Source organism: Drosophila simulans, chromosome 3L (assembly GCF_016746395.2).
Source record: "Drosophila simulans strain w501 chromosome 3L, Prin_Dsim_3.1, whole genome shotgun sequence".
NCBI lineage: Eukaryota > Metazoa > Arthropoda > Insecta > Diptera > Drosophilidae > Drosophila > Drosophila simulans.
In genome coordinates, this window is record NC_052522.2 from 4872036 (window position 1) to 4892271 (window position 20236).

The 20236-nt window shown below is 43.7% G+C and overlaps 1 protein-coding gene across 3 annotated transcripts in view; it reads right to left on the minus strand.

Annotated features, from left to right (window-relative positions):
- Positions 1-3609: 3609 nt before the first annotated feature.
- The window catches only part of LOC6736836 (connectin), a 128189-nt gene continuing 111562 nt past the window's right edge, over positions 3610-20236 (minus strand). For all 3 annotated transcript variants that reach the window (XM_016170173.3, XM_016170172.3, XM_039294411.2), the window contains 2 exons: positions 18372-18588; positions 3610-5666 (listed from right to left, as the gene is read on the minus strand). In XM_016170173.3, the coding sequence (XP_016030492.1) occupies positions 4831-5666; positions 18372-18588 (1053 nt within the window). In that variant the 3' untranslated portion in view covers positions 3610-4830. The remainder of the gene's footprint in view (positions 5667-18371; positions 18589-20236) is intronic.

Genomic DNA, 20236 nt, shown 5'->3' on the forward strand with positions numbered 1-20236 from the left:
TATGTCGAATCGTAAAAATTATAATGAAGTTGCCGTCACACAGACACTGCAGGCCGTCATAAGCTGCTTTTAAGTTTGGTTGGTTGCCAAAAAATATAATGCGGGACAATATGAGCTACTTGCCGGGAGCTTTGACACATGTATTTTATTTATAGCAAAAGTATAAGTTTTTTACGATCTTTTTTAGTCATAACATGGCCAAAAAATGTCACACATATGAAATAAAGACTGTTTTGTGCAGCTTATGATCTAAACTAAGTGCCAATATTGTCTGAGTGCTAATTTAAAAAAAAAAAATTTTTATAAATTTTCACATTTTTGATAAGGGGTAACATCACAATTTTTTGCAAAAATTGACCAAAAATAAAAAGTTAAGTTTTGAATGTCAATCGATTGGGAATATCAATACGAGCTAAAAGAGGTATAACATTCAATATTTGGATGAATATTTCCATTGTTATAGACAAAATACTACTTTTAAAAAACACGATTTTGCCATCATCTGGTACTGGTAAAGAAAAAATAGAAAAATATGTTTAACTTTATATGAAGGAATGGTTTTTGAAGTTAATATATATCTCATAAATATTTTGCATATTTAATGAAGCTATAGCTAAGGCAATTACCCTGCCAAATCGACACTCCGACTAATACCTGAAATTTATTATTTATGGGCATGTATGGACTGCATTCTTCCATTTATTATCCTTTTGCCGTCAACACAGCAAGCCCCTATTTTCCTCGAGTGGCGGGCATAAAAAAATACATATGTAGCGAAGGTAATAATAAAGCCACGTAAATCGCACGCCATATTGGCCCCAGTCCATAGACATATGTCAATCACGTGTCCCGGCTGCAGTTGCCTTTCTTCGTTCTGGCCATATGGCAAAAGGGAAAAATAATAAAAAATACACAACTAACGTTGGGTTGGGTCTAGTAAGCCAGCTAAACTGCGGTGGAGAGTTCACTCAGCGCGGCTAAGGTTGATCTCTCAAAGCGCATTCCGGTAATGGAAAAGGAACTGCGAGCTCAAAGCAAACAGCAATGGAGGTTCCTCCTGGCATTTTTCGCATTTCCGATTTCCGATCGGGGGCTGCAGTGTCAAAGCCGTACGCTTGATTGATTTTTTGCTCCGCCTGCCTGCCCGCCTGCCTGTCGCTCGCTGGCATATCGCGGAATAATAGCCCCCTGATGCACCACCGCACCACCGAACCACTGAATCACCCACTTCAGATTGGGCCGCGGGCACTTGGCAGGCCGCACTTAGCTGCCGTTGCCGTTGTCGCCGTCATTTTGTTTGATAACATCGTCTAGCAACGTGTCTGGCCACCCGTGTGACGCAAGCCGAGCACATTTCCAGGACCCCTTAGCCACCCAAGGACCGCCCCTTCAAGCCTCCAACCCTCCAACCCTCGAGCCCTTCACCCACTCATGTATGCATTGTGAACTCCAGCGTTGGCGCCTTTGGCATAATCAGTTGCAAAAATTTGACACGCCGTGAGTAAACGGGCAAAAAGCGCGCTTTTCCCGCTTTTCCGTCGCCATTTTTCCTACGCCATTTTCTGACTCACACATACATACATAGATAGGTACATACACACATGGTGTAAATGCGTCGCAGTGTGTGTGCTTTATTTGCATATCTGTTTTTGATTTTTGTCGCCGTTGGCGTCTATTCAATTTGACGTGCCGCTCGGTTGCTCAGCAGCAGCCTCCCAATGAAATCAATAAATCTGCTCCACCGTTTGGATCCAATTTATCACTTTGCAGCAGAAAGGGGCTTCCCTTCGCCCGTTCTTTCCCACCATTTTCCCAGCACTTTCCCCCATTTTCCACTTTCGCGTGCAGTGCCACGCCCACAGACATGCGGCTGAGGGGCTTATCCGCGAAACGGTGTGCATACAACTTTATTACTAGGGCAACGGGGCGTATGAGTGATGTGGTGGGGGCACCAATAATGGGCTGGCAATTTCTTATGCCCACCTGAACGAATGGCTGTGAAACGTATGCCTCGGCCGCCTTAGTCAATAATGAAATTTAGCAAAATATCCGCGGCACAAAAGGAGAGCGAGTCCTGCGGCGTTGAATTCCCGAAATTTCGGGGGCAAGAAGCTTTGCATATTTTACGGCGCCATCGAGCCATGTGCCGAAATGTTTTGTGCGCGCTTAAATTGCGGAAGTGATAAACAGGCGGCTCCGGTCCAGGAAGCATTTTAATATTTCAAGTTTCACTCGCGGCAGCAGAAGATGCTTTGTGCTGGGCGAGCAAAGCAAAGGCAAGACAATGAAATGAGTAGAAACACTGTTTTTGGTTTATTTTTTTTACATTAAATATATTTAGATGGTTTTTCTTTCAAAATTGTTTTCTGGATTCCATGAGCGGGACCTCAGTGGCGTTCGAGGACTTTAAGACGGGACCCCAGCAAAGTAAAAGTTAAACAAAATATTGCAATTGGAATGTGTTCTGGTTTCGGCTTTTTGTTGGCGCCATGCCCCCTTCAAGTCTCACGCCCTGAAGGTCCTTTCATTCATGGTTCTGTGTTTGTGGGCTGGGGTTGACATTTCGGTTTTGGTATCAATTAAGCAAACTTCTTACATCAAATACATTTATATTTCGATTATATTACTTGCTGTCCGTTCGCTCTGTGTACATTTAAGTTAAAATAATTAAGTAAGCTACATTAGTTGTTTATATTCAAAAATTACTTTACTCGCTGCCTACTTCCATGCGCTGCTTAGCCGTAAAAAATAGACGAGATACAAATCATTTCAAATGGCACAGGAAAACAAAACAACCAAACATTTCTTAGGCGATAAGAGGAACACAAAATCTTTGGTTAAAATTTCTCAATTCTTAAGGCTAGGTGTTAATTAAGTGTTCGTGTCGTTAATAATTTATCATTACAAGCATTTAATGCACTAGACAGAGTGGCTAAGTCAATCGAATTTCGCCCAACTCCTTGAGGCAACTGAAAATCCTTTCACAATCTCTAGCATAGTAACTTCGTGACAATCAAATGAAATGAGTGTAAAATGGCTGAGTATCAACAATAATGAAATTAGTGCCCTGCTTAGATAGAAGTTTTCTTAGATTCACTTTTTCTTCACACTTATTATTTGGTTTAATTTTTTATTTTTATTTTTTTGGTTTTCTCTGTTGTGTTCAAGTTCTTAGTTGGTAATCAAAACACTAAATACATTTAGCTTATATCCAGTTACTTAAAATAGTTTTGTGTTTTCTGCTTTGCTCTCGACTATTTCATTATTTCGCTTGTTTCAAGTGTTTTAAATTTTCTTGCCCCCTTATTTCCTTGGCGCTTTTCCGGGCATCTGCTTCCCAGCTCCTTGGGATTTTCCCCGATTTTCCTGCTGTTTGCTTTCACTTCACTTATCTGCTGATTGTCCACTAAAACTATGCTTGCTCCTTATGCTCGGCGTCCTATTTTTCCGGCTCTTTCTTTTTTCGGGGCTTTCTGTATGAAAACTCCACCCCCTTTTTACACAATAAATTTGCATTCGGTTTTTGCTTACTTTAACTTCTTTTGTATATGAATTATTAAACACATTAATAAACAGCTTTTTTTGTTAGTTTTTTTTTCGTTTTTTTGGTAAATCATAGTTTTGTGCATAATTAAATACGTAATAAATTGCCAAATAAAGTGTAATGTGCATCCATACTAATTTGAATGCACGAATCGTCGGCTCTTTTGGTTTTCTAAAAATGACATTACCCTTTCCCCCAGCTTGCATTTATTACAATATAATTAAACATACAGTATTTTCCATATAAATATTTTGTATATATTAGCATAATTTACCTTTATATATTCAGTCTTAAGCTACAAAAATCGTTATGCATATTTCTGTTTTGTTTTTATTATTATATCTCTTTATGGCTTTGTTTTCTTTAATTTGAATCTATTCAAATAAGTTATATAAATTCGCAATGTATTCATTTTTATTTCTTGTTTATGTTTTGGTTTTTATTTCTGGTGCGGCGAAAGTAGGACAAAAGCAGAAAAGTGTTTGCTGTGTAATTTTCCCGGGACAAGGTTTTCTTAGGGGAAATTCAGGCGAGAATTTTAGGGTAGCAAACAGTCTTACAACTAAAAAGCAGACTTATACTCTAAGGGAGAACTGCGGGTGGCCGGGAATTGTACGTTTACCTATTACATTTATTAATTATTATTTATCGACTATCTGCTATCCTCTATTGCCTATCGACTACCGGCTATCGTTGCAACTTTCAGCGATTGTGTCATGTTCTGCGTTTGCGTTTATCTTACAGGCATGCCTCATTTAGTGGTTTTGGCCAGCTCTGTCTCTCCATCTAAGACGTTTAGCGCTTTCCAAGTTTTACTGTAGTATGTACCTTGCTCAAGTAAACCAAAAGTGTCACTATGGCTAACCGTTTAAACTAATTCTATGTAGTAGAGTGTAGTGGTAGTCATCATCCTGCGATAAGTTGAGTATCTTTCTTTTTAAATGAAACGCCAGTTTGCTCGGAGGTTCTCTTTTGGGTTCGTTTTGGGCTTATAGTTTCGGTAATGGTTTTGGTATCGGTTTCTATATCTCAATCTGAATCTGAATCTGCTGCTGAAGTTGTTGAAAAGTCGAGTCTATCATTACAGCTATCAGCTAGGTTTATAGTATTAAATTTATTGAATTTTGTTACCCCTTTTTACATATTTACAGGACTGTAGCTGGTATCTTTCGTAATTATCGTGTTGAAGCTCGTTTCCCAAGGGCACCACATCTCCAAGACAGTATGTACAATGTAGAACCAAACGTAGGGGTCACCATTCAGCAACCATTTCCGGATGTGAGTCTTCAACCCCGACTGATCATCAGTGCGATTAGACTCACTATGATCGTCATGCCCTGGGCCAAAGAATTAGCTCCTGCCGTGGACATGTCCTGGCCAACATTGCTGCGCACATCCATCAGATCGCGGGAGAGGGGCAGCTCGGTGGGATCGCTGAGTTCATCGTGGCAGGGCAGCATTTCCGGTTTCAGCAGGAACAACTTGATGTAGATTGCGTTCTTGGTGGTCAGAATGTCGAGGGCGTCTCCCGACGCGGAGTGCGATGTCATCAGGACATCCACATCGTTGTGACCCACTACGGGAGAACCGGCTCCATAGAATCCCTGCTTGTGCAGGCTAAGATTGTCATCCAGGTCTAGGCCATGACCCAAGGACATGCCTCCGTTGTTGTCGTCGTAGTAGTCGTATCGCTTGTGAGCCGGAGCCACTGCCGCCAGTTCCTTCTCCTTGACCTCCTCCTGCCGCTTCCTCCTCCTGCGCATCTTGGACTCCACCACGTTCTCCGCATTCGAGGCGAACTGCCGCTGTCCCCGCAGTGCCTGTCGGGATCTGCTGCCCAAATGCTTCCTGCTGTCGTCCAGAGTCAAGCCGCTGTAGCTGCTGCCCACCACGCTGTTGCCCACACCGCCCATGCTGGCGCTATTGCTGCCAATCGCCGTGAATCCCCCGATATTGAGCACGTCCAGGATGGTCGGCGGCACCGGGTCCACAAAGTGCGACAGTTTCGGCTCCTGCAGCGTGCAGTGCAGGTCCTCCAGCGAGTCACGCAGCTGCAGGTGACGTGTGCGATTTTTCAATTCGAAGATCCACTGCAGACGACAGTCGCAAATGAATTTGTTGTCTGCGGAAGACAGGTGAAAAAGAAAGAGGAGATTTTGGGGTTAAATATAACTTGCAGGCGGCTGGCGGGTTATCCCTGAAATTGCTTTTGTCAAATCGTCGCCCCAAACCGATTGTCCACGTTTGAATGCCCCGCCGTCTGGATGTTTGAATGCCTGAATGTCTGCCCACGTAAGCGAATGATTTTCCCCTCAGCTGCTAAGTGGCCGACTGCAACAATTGGCTGTCATTTGATGGCCGATTGCCACTCTACACAGCAAAAAATTTCGCATTCCATATAAATTAAAAAAAAGCTCGATTAACGTATGCAATAAAACGTAGATATCAGTAGTTCTTGCAGTGCACGGCTCTAGATGAATCCAGCCAGCCGCTTTAAATGATTTTGCCCACGTTCGAGAGTAGGGAGTCGAAGTTGCAGACGGAGTTGGTTGGAGAAAGAACAGGAACTGGAACAGAAGCTGGAGAAGGAGTCGGAGTCGGATGTCGATGTCGTTGTCATTGGGGCTGCTCCTCACGTTAAACGCCTCAATGACATTTCCAATTTAGACAGCAGCCTCCTCTCATTCGGGAGCGATTGCAGCAGGGGTTTTGACCATTCCCGTCTGTGGGCCAGCGTCTGTCAGTCAGTTGGACAGCCAGCTCCGGTTCTGTGATTCTCCGGTTCCCCAGATCCCCAGTTCCTCTCCATCTCAAACTGTTGTCAATTATTTTGTAGTACGCCTGGCCATGCGTGGACCCAATCTGCCCCTGCTTCTAATCCTGCTGCCGCCTTCGAAACCCCTTTTCAATTTGCTATTTGGTTAGAGGACATGGGCTGACTGCGTTCCAAATTGAGCGGATAAACAAGTGCCAGAGTGGATCTAATCGCCGACAATGGTCTAATGAATAAATCAAATTGCGTTTCAATGGGTTTCCCGAAGGAAACTTTGCCCTGAAAGGGGGCTAAATGAGCTACCCTCGTGGGTATAATTAGGCCCGAACACATTGTGACACAGTTTGTCCTGTCAACATGTCGCATAATTAGCATAAGCGTTACGAAAAGTATCGACTAACTGGCAAATACACACATGAGCACACTGGCTACATCATCATTATCACTGGCAAGGCACACAAAGTCAGTAGTCAGCCAATTGAGTTGGCAAACGGGTGTCCTTTTCCTTCCCCGAATGACAATCATAATCCGAGGCATATTTCTGTAGTCCGGGCAAAAAGAAAACTTGCCCCGAAACGACAAAAGGAAACTTTGCTTTGCAAAATAGTCGGCAAATTAGTGCAGGGCGGAGGGCAAAAGCCAAGAGGAGCCAGTCAAAAATTCTAATTTTCCATATGAAAGCATGCAAAAACCATAAATAAAGTTAAATATGCACAGCCGGAGGAGCAGACTGTGTATACTTGGAAGCCGGTCCGGAAAAATGCTGGAAAAATGGCCAACGACTTGGCAACATTTAGCAAGCAAATTACAACAAAATTAACATGATAATGAAGTGACCCAGCTGGGTGGTGTGGAAAAAGCTGGAAAGTGGATGAGGATGAGAATGTGGCCATGGGTGGGTGGCCGTTGCAGTTGGCAGCTGACCAAATGACAATGACTTGCCCCCAGACAACGTTCCATAAAAGTGCTTAAAAAAATAAAAATTACAAAAAATATATATGTAGAAAATGAGCGGGGTGGAGAAAACGGAGCCGAGGACACTAGACTGTCGCACTTTGTGTGGCATAAAATACTTTTATATTTTTAATGATACTTGGCCAAAGCGGTAGGAAGTGTTTTGGTCTGCTGCACACACACATACACACATACTCCCCCCTCACCGAAACTGTTGGCATGCAATGAACTCCCTCAACCCAGGACGACCACGCCCCCTTATTGCCCTACATGGACATGTGTATGTGTGGCTAGAGAACTGCGGCTGTTAGTCAACTAGATGACTTTCAACTTTAACAGCTCCTGCTCCTCTTACTCATCCCCTTTGCTCAACACTGTGAAAAAATATGAACACCCTAAATGAATAAGAGTTTGATGAATATATTTCTTTGAGTATCCTATTCATTGTCCATTTTATTTCAGAAGAAATCTTAATATGTAGCCACTGTTAAATGACAGGAGTATTAGAGCTCTCAAGCCTCCATAGTATGATCCTTTCTAGCAAGTTCAAATCGACCACAGTTCCTCTCAGTGTATGATGACGCAGGAGATTTTCTTTCATTTTGGGTTAAAATTTGGCGAGGGGACAGAGAACTGTCGGAAACGTTTTTACGGTTAGCAAAGGACATTTACATACACACTGACACAGTGGGAGGACCTGCTCCACATGCATGCATGCGTCTGTGTGTACATTAAATTTTATTATTGTCATTTTCATGGCGTTGTCGGACGGATTCGGACCCCATCCCCTTTCCTATGCCCTTACCCTTTTCCCATTTCCCTTTTTCCGCCCATAACTTTTCGGTCAGCTCTATTTGCATAAGTTCAGTTTTGTGTGTGCGAGTGTGAGTGCGGTGCAGCCAAATTAGACTCAACTGGAACTTTGTTTGGTCAGTTTTAATGCCGATGTGTCTGTGAGGCATTCCATGTGTTGAAACATATTCATAATTAGTTGTCAGTGCAGGGTGGAACGGGGGGGACATTGAGGGCCGGAATGTGGACTCCTTTGATTGGCTTTGTTTGCACAAGATGTTTGCCCTTTATCGGGGGTATATTATTATTTCACAGTGGCTGAAATGGCAGCAATCCTTCATCATGAGTCCTGACAGCCTCTGCGGCCTTTTTCCTGCTGCAGACCCTCTAAATGGCGTTTCATTAACATTTATTTTAAATTTAATATACTAAAACTGGAGCTTGCCGACCAAAGCAGGAAAAAGTTTCAAAAGGAAAAGGCAAAAATTCGCTTTAATTGGCTGGTTTTAGGTGCTGCCTGCCACATTAACCCACGCTGGCCCCTCTCGGCACCTACTTCCGTACATATATTGAAAAGCGCAAAGAAATCGCTGGGTTTTTCGCCTTTTTTTTTTGTTTTTTTTTCTGGTTGGTTGAGGGGTGGAAATATCAACACAAACGGCCAAAGTTTCTGCACGCCCCCAAATCAGCACAGCTGCTGGCCTAGTTTTAAGGCCTTTGTTTCACCCTGGACTACCGTTTTTTTGTTTTTGTACTCCGGACTCTTTTCAATCCTCGACTCCTACCCGCGTCGGGGTCACCAGGAATCCATGAATGCCGCGCAGCTTTGTTTGAAATCAGCTCATTTTTGGCGGGTTCGCCAACTGGCCAACGCCGGGCTTCAGGCTTTTGGCCAACTGGGAAAACTGCTAGCTGGTAGCTGGTAACTGGTAGTAACTGGGACCTGGGTTCGTTTGCGGTGGTCCGCCTTTGGCCGCCACTAGGGGACAGCACGCACAGTTGCCAGTTACTCAGCTGCAGAAGGGGGCGAACTGGGGTCAAAGGGGGCGTGGCAGCGTTGTCCTTCGCCTTTCTCCACCCGTGTGTGTGTCTGTGTGGTGGACTCTGCTCTCCGGAGGATTTTATCATTTTTTATTACATTTCTCGAGAGCGCTATGTATGCAAATGAAGTCGAAAGTTTCGCTTTGTGTAGTTGCTAGTTGGTTTTGTTGCCGGTTTGAGTAGGGGACTTGGTGATAAAGGCAAGCTTGTTTGGGGAAGGCGTGAAGGGGATCGACTCCACCCATTGACTTTGGATACTCTTTTCATTCAGATGATGCACACAGCATGCGATAAGAAAGTGATAGATGCGAGCCAGAAGGATTGGCTTTCAATTTTAAAGGACAATATAGGTGCTATCTTGAAAATCGATAGAACACAAGAGTGATTCCAAAAGCGTTCAAATTTAAAAAAGCACAATTTATTGCGATGTAAGTTTAAAGCTTTGTTAATTACAAGTATTTTAATGAAGTAGAATTCCATACATTTTACCTACATCTCATTTATATATCTTTCACAGAGTCAAAGTTAGTCGATGTGATACTTTCTATCTTTCCACAAATTCCCTCTCACTTTTCGGCAAGTTCTTTTATTTGTCCAACGGAGGGGAAGCCCTCAAATTTGTGGACCTTCTTCGTGCCGCCTTTTTTTTAATGAGCTTCATTTTCAAAGTTTTTCTTTGGCTCGTTTTATATTTTTTTCTGTTGGCTTGTTTTCTGGCTTGTTACGGCTGTGTGTGATTTTGCCGGCTCATTCGCATTGCGTGTATTTAATTTTGTTGGTCCCTTTTGGAATGGCAGGGGTTGGGGGTTCCCCGGCAATTTTCACCAAGTTCATTCAAAATCAAATGGGGTTCCACTAAGTTGGGGCCAAAAAAGGCGGAAGGAAAGAAGCAGCCATTGAAAGCCATTTGAATGGCCGTCGCTTTTCTCGCCAATTTTCTTTATTTCGCCAAGTGAATGCTTCGCTCATTGAATGTTTTTTATTAGGCCAAATGAATGCGAGCCGGTACAGGAAGTGGACTAAACTGGAAGTCCTCTTTATTTTGTGTTCCTTTTATTTTCGCTGTGTGAATGGCCGTACGAAAGTTGTAATGGTTGTGTTGATTTTTGCGCAGTGTTTTGTAGTTTGTAATTTTAATAACATCCAGGGCCTTTTTCCCGCTGAAGGCGCGGGATTTTCCAATCAGCCGCGCCAAGCGGAATCAGGAAAAAATTACACTTTATTTCTTTCATATCAAATTATTTTCGGCAATCGAGCGTGAAGTCAAATAAACAGTCGGCAAGATCAAACAGCCGGCTGCCAAAAGGGAAAGTCATTGCAAGCGATTTAACAACTATGCCCGGGGATAAATATTTTATGAAATCGCATAAACAAATCAAAGACGAATCACAGACGGAGAAAAAAAAGGAAAATCACTTTTGCCAAACCAAAAACGAAAAAAATCGAGACTGGGGGAGGCTTAGGGCAGAAATCAAGGGCGGCGATCAAATATGACCACTCAACCGCGCCAGGACTTGCACATTAGCCCTCGAGCATCTTTGCCAAAATATTTGCACAGCTGAGGGGATGAGGGGTGGATTTCAATTGCGAAGTGGAGCAGGAGGTTGTCTATACCGGAAGAGGGTTCGCGGGTAATGTGTTTGTTATATGGTAAATCGCATAAAAAATACAGACATCTATAGAGGGTAGATATATGGTCATAACAATAACAACTTGTTACCCCTGATCGACTGGCGATTGCCGGCCTAATGTTTGCCAAAATAGCCCCAGCATCATCGCCGAAGATTTCCGGCCCACTCCCGGAATTGAATTGTATTTAATAAAATATACGCGAGGGTGGCCCAAAAGGGAAAAAGCCCTGGGGTACGAATTGTATAAATAAGTAATGAATCTTTTGTTATTGCTCTGTGATTTGCCAAGTCAAGTGGATATTGCTCATCCCTGGCCATATTCTTTTTATCCACGGAGTGGGTGGTGTTCAGTCTATTATCGGCGGAGATATGCATTATACTCGTGTGGAGACACTGGCCATATATCAAGCATCAAACTGACATAAATTGTTCGCTTGATCGGATGGATTGGGGCATACGTACTGAAGGATTGGGCGGACTGAAGGACTGCAGGACTATAACCACATGCCGAGATGCACCGTGCAGTTGGCCATTCATCAATGCCAACACTCGCATGTCCGCATCGCCTGTCATCCCCGATATATCGTTTCACTGGACACTCTCTGTGCCGCCGCCGACGACGAAGCGATAGGGAATACGGATATATTGCAAATTGAAATTATTACATAGTGTAAACTCTGGCAAGGAACTGCCTCCATCTGTTTATTTATGGCCCGGCTGCACTGCTAATCGATGGCCGGGCCCAGAGTTATGCGACACTCAATGTATTTTATCGAATGCGGCATAAGTTGGCCAAAATATTCAATTAAATGCTAGCCGTACACAATTTATGTTTGCCCGGTGCCGTCCTAATGAGTTTCGGCCCAGTTAATATCGATGCGAACTGTGCAAATAAATAAACCTGGAGCTATGTGTGCCAGCAGACAGTTTCTAGTTTGCAGGTACACGGCAAATAAAAAGCCTATCACTGATTTATGGGCTATTAATTAGTTTCAAATCGAAAATATATATTTGAATGTTTCATTTAATGGGAATTAGTTTGAAACATATATCTTCATTGATTTATACCTGCTCTAATCCAAAGCATTCGAATATCTGACTTTGATTGCGTACCAATAATTAAAACATAAATCGCCTAATTATATCCTAAGTATATTCTACATTCTGTACAGTTTGTTTGAACTGCCATCTTCCTTGGCAAATACTCTCAGTTCAATTTAAATGTTTTCCCTGGTGTAGTTCATTTTTAATGATGCCATTCGAAGGCCTTGCTGTTTACTGTCAAAGCCGAACGAGTATTGATGAAGGTGTTTGCTCAGCGCACACATCCTGCGAACTGAAGGACATGCCATGCTCCAGCGATCCATCTGATGGAGGTAGGACTAACCAAAGCCGTACAGCCATACGCAAACCGGCAAATTAGGCAAAGCAAGCGTGGCGGGAAGAACAACATTCCAGTACATCAACTACTGACGAAAAACCGCAGGCAAAACATTACCCCAGGGGTACGTGGTTCGGAAAATTCTGGGGGGGTTGGCAGGTCGGAAAACTTCGGGGGGGAGCTGGGTGGCGGTGGGAGGTAGGGCGTGCATATATTAAGATAGATTACCTCACTCACACACATTTCGGCGCATAAGTGCTCCAATGACAGCCCCGAATTCGCATTAAAAGCAGAGCCGAAGCCAGGATCCCTCGGAATCCAAGCGGGCTTATGCGGGAAATTAACACGCCTAATGCCCGGGCACCTTGAAGTGCGCATAAATTATAAACAAGCTTCATTATCCCACCGCCGAAATGTCGTCGTCAAACTTTAAGTCCCCGGCTCGCAAACTATGCGACTTTGGCGCTGCTGGCAATTATAATAAATTCAGTTAATAAAGCGCGTTAATGATCAGCCATCAGCAGTAGCAGAGCCGCGGCACTAATCTGTATCTGTATCTATCTATCTGTGTATCTGTATCTTGATATCTCCATCCTGGCATATGCAAGGACTTTAATGGCCGAACTGGGCCAAATGACACGGACAGAGGCTAAGAGTTTCCGGCTCTATTGTCAGCTGAGCCAGATTGGATTAAGTTTTGGGTGGCACGCTAGCTGCTAACTAAAACTAAGTGGCAGTCAACGAAAGACTTTTCCACTTAATTTCGAGCCAAGCGATTTTCCTTCGCTCTTCGTTTAAAGTTTGTCCTCAAAAAACACTATAAAATATGCAGCTGAAATGGTGTGCGGAAGAGCACAAGAGGGAAGAGCACATATGGGTGCCCCTCAAGGCGCAGAAAGTTGTCCAACATTATACAATAAAAACTCATTAATAATACGCATTTAAGTTATAATTGAACTACTTAATGTGGCCGCTGGCCCTGGAAGTGTGGAAGTGTGGGGGGAAATTGCATGAATATGTCCATTAGCTTTCAGGCGCCGCCTTTCATGCCACCGGAATTTCCAGCCATTTCCCCTGGCATTCATTGTTTGTTTAAAAAAGTATGCCAGGCGAGTGCGCATAGTTTCAGTTTTCATTCAATCGAATTGTTGCCTGCGGCTATAGAAAAAAAGGTGCGTAATTAAAACGGTGCCCGGTGAAAGGCGAAAGACAATTAAATGCATGCCGCGCACTGTCGAACAAAAGATGAGCGATGAGTTTGCGTTTAATTACGTGGACAGGCGGCGGAGATTTTAATTTATGATGCGTGAATTTGAGCTCAAAAGCATGCCCACATCCCATGTCCACGTCCTTGCCATCTTTGCCATTCGCCGCCACATCCTGGTCGCCAAGGAAGTGCGGAAATTGAATTCTAAAATATTTATAGCTCCCCTTTTGGCATACTTTCGGGGGCCGAGGAGTGATTTATGCAGTGCTCAGCAGCAAATTGCAAATGAAACGCAATGAAACGAATCGAAACGGAATGAATTACTACTTATGCATGCATGTTCGCCACATAAACACACATCTATCTATCCGCCAAATAAATATGTATGTTCCACATGGGGTAGGTTAGGTGGCAGGCAAGTGGAATCCGAGCCCGAGCTGGTCTAGTCCCATCAAATCGGAGTCCCACTTATTAGTCTGGCTGGACACATGCTACACAATGCTGAGCCATAGATTTATGGCTGGCAATCATCGGGATTTGCAGCAGGACACGCAGCGCATGCAGGACATGGCGGACATGGCGGACATGGAGCAACTGCTGCCCTGACATTGACTATTGAAAGTCAATTTCGGGTGCGTGCCACACGCTCATTTGTCCAGTTTATGGCCAACATCATTTGTTTTGGCATTTTTGCCAATGAGGCGCAAACGCCTTTTATGCGTCCCAATAAATTCTCGCTTCCGGCATCTAAATTCGACTCCCACTATATCCTGCCCCACGCCATCATGTCCCTAATACCTGTTTATTGTTGCAGCTTCGTGCGCGCACTGTTTACAAGGATGCTGATGCTGCATTGCAAATGAGTTTCGGTCGTTTCAAAGTTGAAAGTTTAATTTGCTGCCCAACTGGGCAATTTAACTGCCAGGGGTCAAGGCCCTATTTCATGGGAAATTCTAATAAAGTGCTTTAAGGTGGCGTGTACTCATGTATTAATCACCTTCAGTAAGTGCTTGCAAATTAATCGGTTGACTAATTATTGAAATTTATAAGGACGTAAACAGGTTTAGCACACCCTAGGGAGCCGAAATCATTTAATAACTGAGCAACCTAATACTCCGGGCTGTTGGAGCTAGTTTTATGGCCACATATTATGGCGCGCATAAACAATTGTGTGCCACAAATTTTACCTACGAGTATAAAAGGTGCCCAGAGGTATGCACTCAATTCATATTGTTACGTTCTTTTAGACACGTTTATATGTGGTTTTAAGGGGTATTCTCTACTGCTTAAATTAAAACTCAATCCATTTCCAATTCTGTTTTTCATGTGAAGCGATAGTGGAAAATCAATACGTTACTTGAACCATTTTAACCTCGGTGAAACCAAATATTATTTCATGTGCTCTCTGCAGGCTCTCACTTTCCGTTTGGCCTCATGAAAATTTATGAACTCTGGCATTTTACAATACTCTATTAAGTGCTGCCAAGCCAACAGAAACAGAAAGCCGAAAAGGGTGGACCGAATAATCAAATTGCAGTTTCCAACTGTCATGCCCACAGACGCACAGTTTTTACATTGTTTTTGGCTATTTGGCAGACCGGCAAAAACCAGAGCTTGGAAAAAAATCTGTTAGAAATCCTATTTATATTTCGAAACAATAACCATTCAATTCCATCTAACGACTAGGGCGCTGGCCACCGGCGAGCATAACGAACCAATTGAGCTGGCCACGACCCTTGGGGGGGAGGGAGCGGTCGTTGGTAGCGCTGTGGGCGTGGCATTTATTAGCAATTGCTATGACGGCGCCTTCTGTGAAAAATTCGAGCTGCCTTTAAAGCGGAAGCATTGGCAATGCCTGCCAGGACATGGTAGACGAGACCAACAGGACACCACAGGCGCGACGACACAAACAAAACGTGATTCGCATACAAATAAACAAGGCTACAGAGCACACTGTGGAGGAATCCTCCTGCTCCGCTCCACCCACCCACTCGAACACAAGCACACATGACCCTTTGGGGCATCGGAATTGAAACAAATGCCACAATGCAGGGCGTGCCTATAAATTTTTCACCAAATACATTGGCCATAGGTGCAACTGCAACTGCAACTGGAATGTTTGGGTGGTGCAGTGGGCGGTGCTGCCAAACCAGCATGAGTGGGTGTGGTCCGTGGCTCAAAAGGTCCGTGAAATGGCCAACTGGGGCATTGTTTAGGGGCCGGTGTTCAACTGCCCGCACACGGACAACAGTTGAATGCAGAAGCAGGCTTTGCCAGCGGTCGATGTCACTCCTCAACAGGACACTCGAAAAAAGGGTTATCACTTCTAGAAAATTGCTTTTGTTTAGCCTTTTAGTGAATGCAACATAGGCAGAGACGTCTAGCTTACTGCCTACGATATCTTTGCATATTTTCGTAAGCAAAAACATTTTAAATACACCCCATATACATTTTTAAACCATTTATAGTACCGTTCAACATGGATTAAGTTACTTTTTCTTAATGAAAAGACTGCATTTTCTTTGCTTGCACTGTTGCTACCAGCGATGTGTTCCCAGAATCTCGGCAAAGCTGCTTAGCTGCCGCCTGTCAATGGCAATTACGTCGTGGGGCAGAGTTCAAGTGGCTGCACAAATCACGGCGCGAAATGAAGAGTCAACCATCGACCTCTGGCTGCCACACTGGATGATCCACCTTCACGTCGAGTTAGAGCTTGATGCATGGGCGGCAATTTCGAAGCGAGTACATGCTGATCATTTGTCCTGGGAACCGGAGTCGGAGCCGGAGCAGAAGCCCAGGTAAATCCCCGAAGCCCAAAGCGTGTGACGAGCATTTTGGCAAATAGTTTTGTCCACTGCTCACCTTGATGGCAAATCCTTGGTTACGAGCTGCCCAGGAATTCCATCAGCTGATCGATTAGTCGTTGCCGCCGAAGCAAATACTTTCGCCCGGGGAATGCCGCTTGTCAGTGGAATGTGGCCAGTGTTGGAGATGAGTGGAGGTGGAGGCGGAGGAGGATGGACGAAGGTGCCATCCCCATGTCACGTTTTATGGCTGCCAGTGCGAGTTTATCTTTGGCCGACAGCGCCGACGTCTGTTGCGGGTCGACGGTGGCTCCTGGCTCCCATGTCCTTGGCCATTTTGTTGCAATTTTTATGTGCTTTTATGCACTTGAGTTGGCACATCCTCCTCCATCCGACAGCCTCCATCGGCCCACCTTCGACACTTGGCCATCGTTCTGCCAACGTGTCATCTTGCCACTTGGAAGCATTTTCTCGCTCGCTAAATTGAGCAGCATTTTTCCCTTGGACGGATCCCCAATTCAATCCTCAATGTTCGAAAAAAAAAAGAATTCACATTCACATTTATGTGAGATTTCGTTTGAAGTGTGACTGTCAGAGAGCATTTAGCCTCATTAGGGGCTTGTAGGCAAAAAGCAAAAAGTTGTGCAAATTTAATCAGGAAATCGTATGTAAATGTTTGAACTTTAGGCTTTGGCTTCGGGTCTAATGAAGCATTCAGTAAGTGCCACATTCAAAGGCCGGAAAATGTGCCAGAGTGCGGGGATAATCACTGCATATGAATTAAAAAGTTTTCGGGGGGGCGAATGCGAAAATATTTTGTAGTTTAAAGCAATTTGAAGTCATTTGTAGCCAATTTGGGAAATGTCTGTGTATGTGTGCGCCAATGCAATTACAGTTGCTCACTCAAACACACACATTTGTTTGGCAATGCGCTCAGCCATTCCGACGTTTCATCGTCACTCGTCCTTTTTTCCAGCTTTTTGCATACTTTTTTTTTCGCACTGCAAATGAGTCATGCTAATGGCAAACCATTAGCAAAAATGCCACTGTATGGGTGAGGGTGATAATTAAGTTGTGTGCATGTGTGTGTGTATGTGCTGGTGTTTCACAGAGAGAAATGTGATTTTGAAGGCTGTTGTTAAATATTTAAATGTATTCCATGGGCGAAAGCCACTCTCATTGTTGGCCGTAGCTTTTGCGTTTACGCCAAAGTCTAATTGCAACCTAAGCCGAAAATAAAATTACTTAAATTGCACACAGAAAGGTGATTCCTTCAAGGCGGCAAACAAGTGGGCTAAACGTTTTGCTGAGGCCTTGAATCCAAGTTATTACGATTCGAAAAAGCAAACGAAATTATTTGCATTGGAATGAGAACTGAATGAGAAAGTATTTCACTTTTGAAATTGCCCAAGAGTAGGCAATCATCTATTGTGGCACACTTTTCGGCACCGGTCTGTGTGATTTATGTTTTAGTTTCTGGGACTGGAGTGGCTATAATTTACTCTGATATTTGTGGAGGAAATAAATGAACTGACTCATTGAAGTAAAGTTTCTCGACAAATTCCCAAACTGTCCATTACTTAGTGAAATTAGTTTTCGGCACTTCCCAGCTGCACAAGTGGCAAAAAAAAAAAAAAACTGCCCACAGTGACAGGCCCACAAAACGCGCACTTCCTATTTCATTTTCATTTACCTTTAATTGAGCTAATCAACACGCTAATTGCATTCGCTATTAGCCGTCGAGGCAAACTGAACCGAACTAAAGTGGTTGCGACAGGCAGATATTTTATTGTTATGCGTTCGCGCCGCAAAGCACTTCAAAATTGCACTTTAATGACTAATTTAGACACATACATGCGAGGACATACGAGGCCATAAAAGGACGTTTTGCTCGGTGGCAGTGGGACGTGAGCGCCGCCGGAAGTGGAAGTGCACACTTGAGCAATGGCGATACGACATTTCCTTAATGAAGGCGAGGGGCATAAAAGTTGATGGCCCTCCGGCTCATTTGGCCAGAAGCAGCAGCGTGCAGCACATAGCGCATATGCACTAAACGGGGCAAACGGGGCCAACGGGGCGTATGTGTAATTATAACAAGTTCGGACTTCTGACAGTGCTCCATTTTGTGCACTTGTCAGCTTTTTGTCACGTCTTCCCTATCGCTCGATGGCCTGTCAAAGTTGGTATGCTTCTACGAGCATAGGGCTCCATGGCCAAGTTTGGAACTAGTGGACACTCACTCACCTGACACGAGCAGCTCGCTGGTGCTGTTGACCAAATTGTCCATAATTGGCTGGAATGTGTAGAACGTCAGCGTTTCCAATTTGTTTGCCTGCACGTTGATGGACAGCAGGGCGGGGGTGCCCCGCAGCAGGCCATTGTCGATCTTCTTCAGCAGATTGTTGCGCAGATTCAGTGTTTTCAGTGTATTCAGGCCATCCAGAGCGCGCTCGGAAATGCGCTGGAAATGAAAATGGGTTAAGAAGATTAGTTTTTAGCTTGTGCTTAAATTTGATTAAACACAAATCTTTTTTTTTATGAGGGTGCAAAATGTTATTTTCACAGCGGCGACCACATGGCATATACTATATACAATATTTGGCATACAAAAACCGAAAAATATTTTCGTCCTGCCATTTTTCCGCGTTTCCGCGTATTATTTTCATTGTTTTCACAGAGTTTCGCTTTTCGTATGCCATTGTTGTTGTCATTGTCTTCATTGTTTGTTTGCGAATTTATTTATGTGTATGTATATGCCATTTATACATGTACAATCACACCCACACTCGCACATAAACTCCTGTTTTTTTTTTTTTGACTTGTATGTCCCAATTCGTTTGTCTTGAATTTTATTATACGGAAAAAGTGTTTTCTTTTATTTCATTTCTGGTTTGCCGTTTTGTTTGGCTGAACAACGAAAGTGAAGGCGGCGTATTCCACCATTATTTAATATTCAATATGCTTTGTCTGGGGAAATGGAAAAATTATGCATATTAAATGACGAGTCCAAGGAGAAGGAAGCTTGTGCCAAAGTTCCCTGCTCCCGTGATGTGGCATTGAAAAATAACCTCAGCTCATGTTGCCCTCAAATCTCCTCATGTTTGTTTATTTGCCCAGATGATTGACATATAAAAAAAGTATGATTTTACTGCGATATTTTGTTAGTTTGATGGGCGATCCTTCGATGCCTACGCGTCCAATTTATTAGCTTGACAACGGCGAAAAAATATTATTTACGAGCGATTTATGTGCGGATTGAGTAAACAAAGTTATGACAACGGGATTAATGGGTGGGCGGGGATTCGCTGGAAGTATCCCACACTTCCGTTTCCGTATAAATTGACAACATGTAAGCATTTTTCTAATACTTCTCTTCACCTAAGACTTAAGTCCCTACATTTTAAATGCACTTGTACTGCACTTATTAAATATTACATAAAAAGAAAATCTCCAGCAAATGACTATGCGATACATTTTGAACACTTTCTCTTGTCATTAGATTTCTTACATGTGTAATGGCTCTGCTAACTATTTTAATCTGCAAAGCAGAGTGAAAGCTGCTTAAAGCAGTTAATTTCTCCTACACTTTCACCTTAATGCACTCGGTTAGCCCCTTAGCCCCTTAACCCGATTATCTGTTTATCTTCATCCCTCGAATACCCACACATCCGCACACACCACCATCACACACCAGCACACACATGCAGCGTTTTATGTTGTGTCAGAGCTAAACCTTTCAACGGCAAATGATTTATGAAGTGAGCAAAGGGCAAAAAAAGAAAAGTATATATAAAAAAAGGGAAAGCTGACGGGGAAGCCCAAGCCAAACATGCAACACAATTTGCTTTTATTGAAGGCGACAATGGCACGAACACCTAACTAAGAAAGGGAAATTTTTTCGGGTCCAGGCAAATCCCGGAATCTGGAGTCCGGGCCTCGAAACAAAGCGCAACGTGGGCGATAACAAGCCCAATCATTATGGCTATGACAATGCGGCAAAGGATCCCAGCTGAACAGGACCCCACTTGAGCGGCTGCTCTCGAGTGTCCTAGTGTCCTGTCCTAGTGGCCTGACACATATGCGGAGTCGTCTGAGTGTGACATGATATG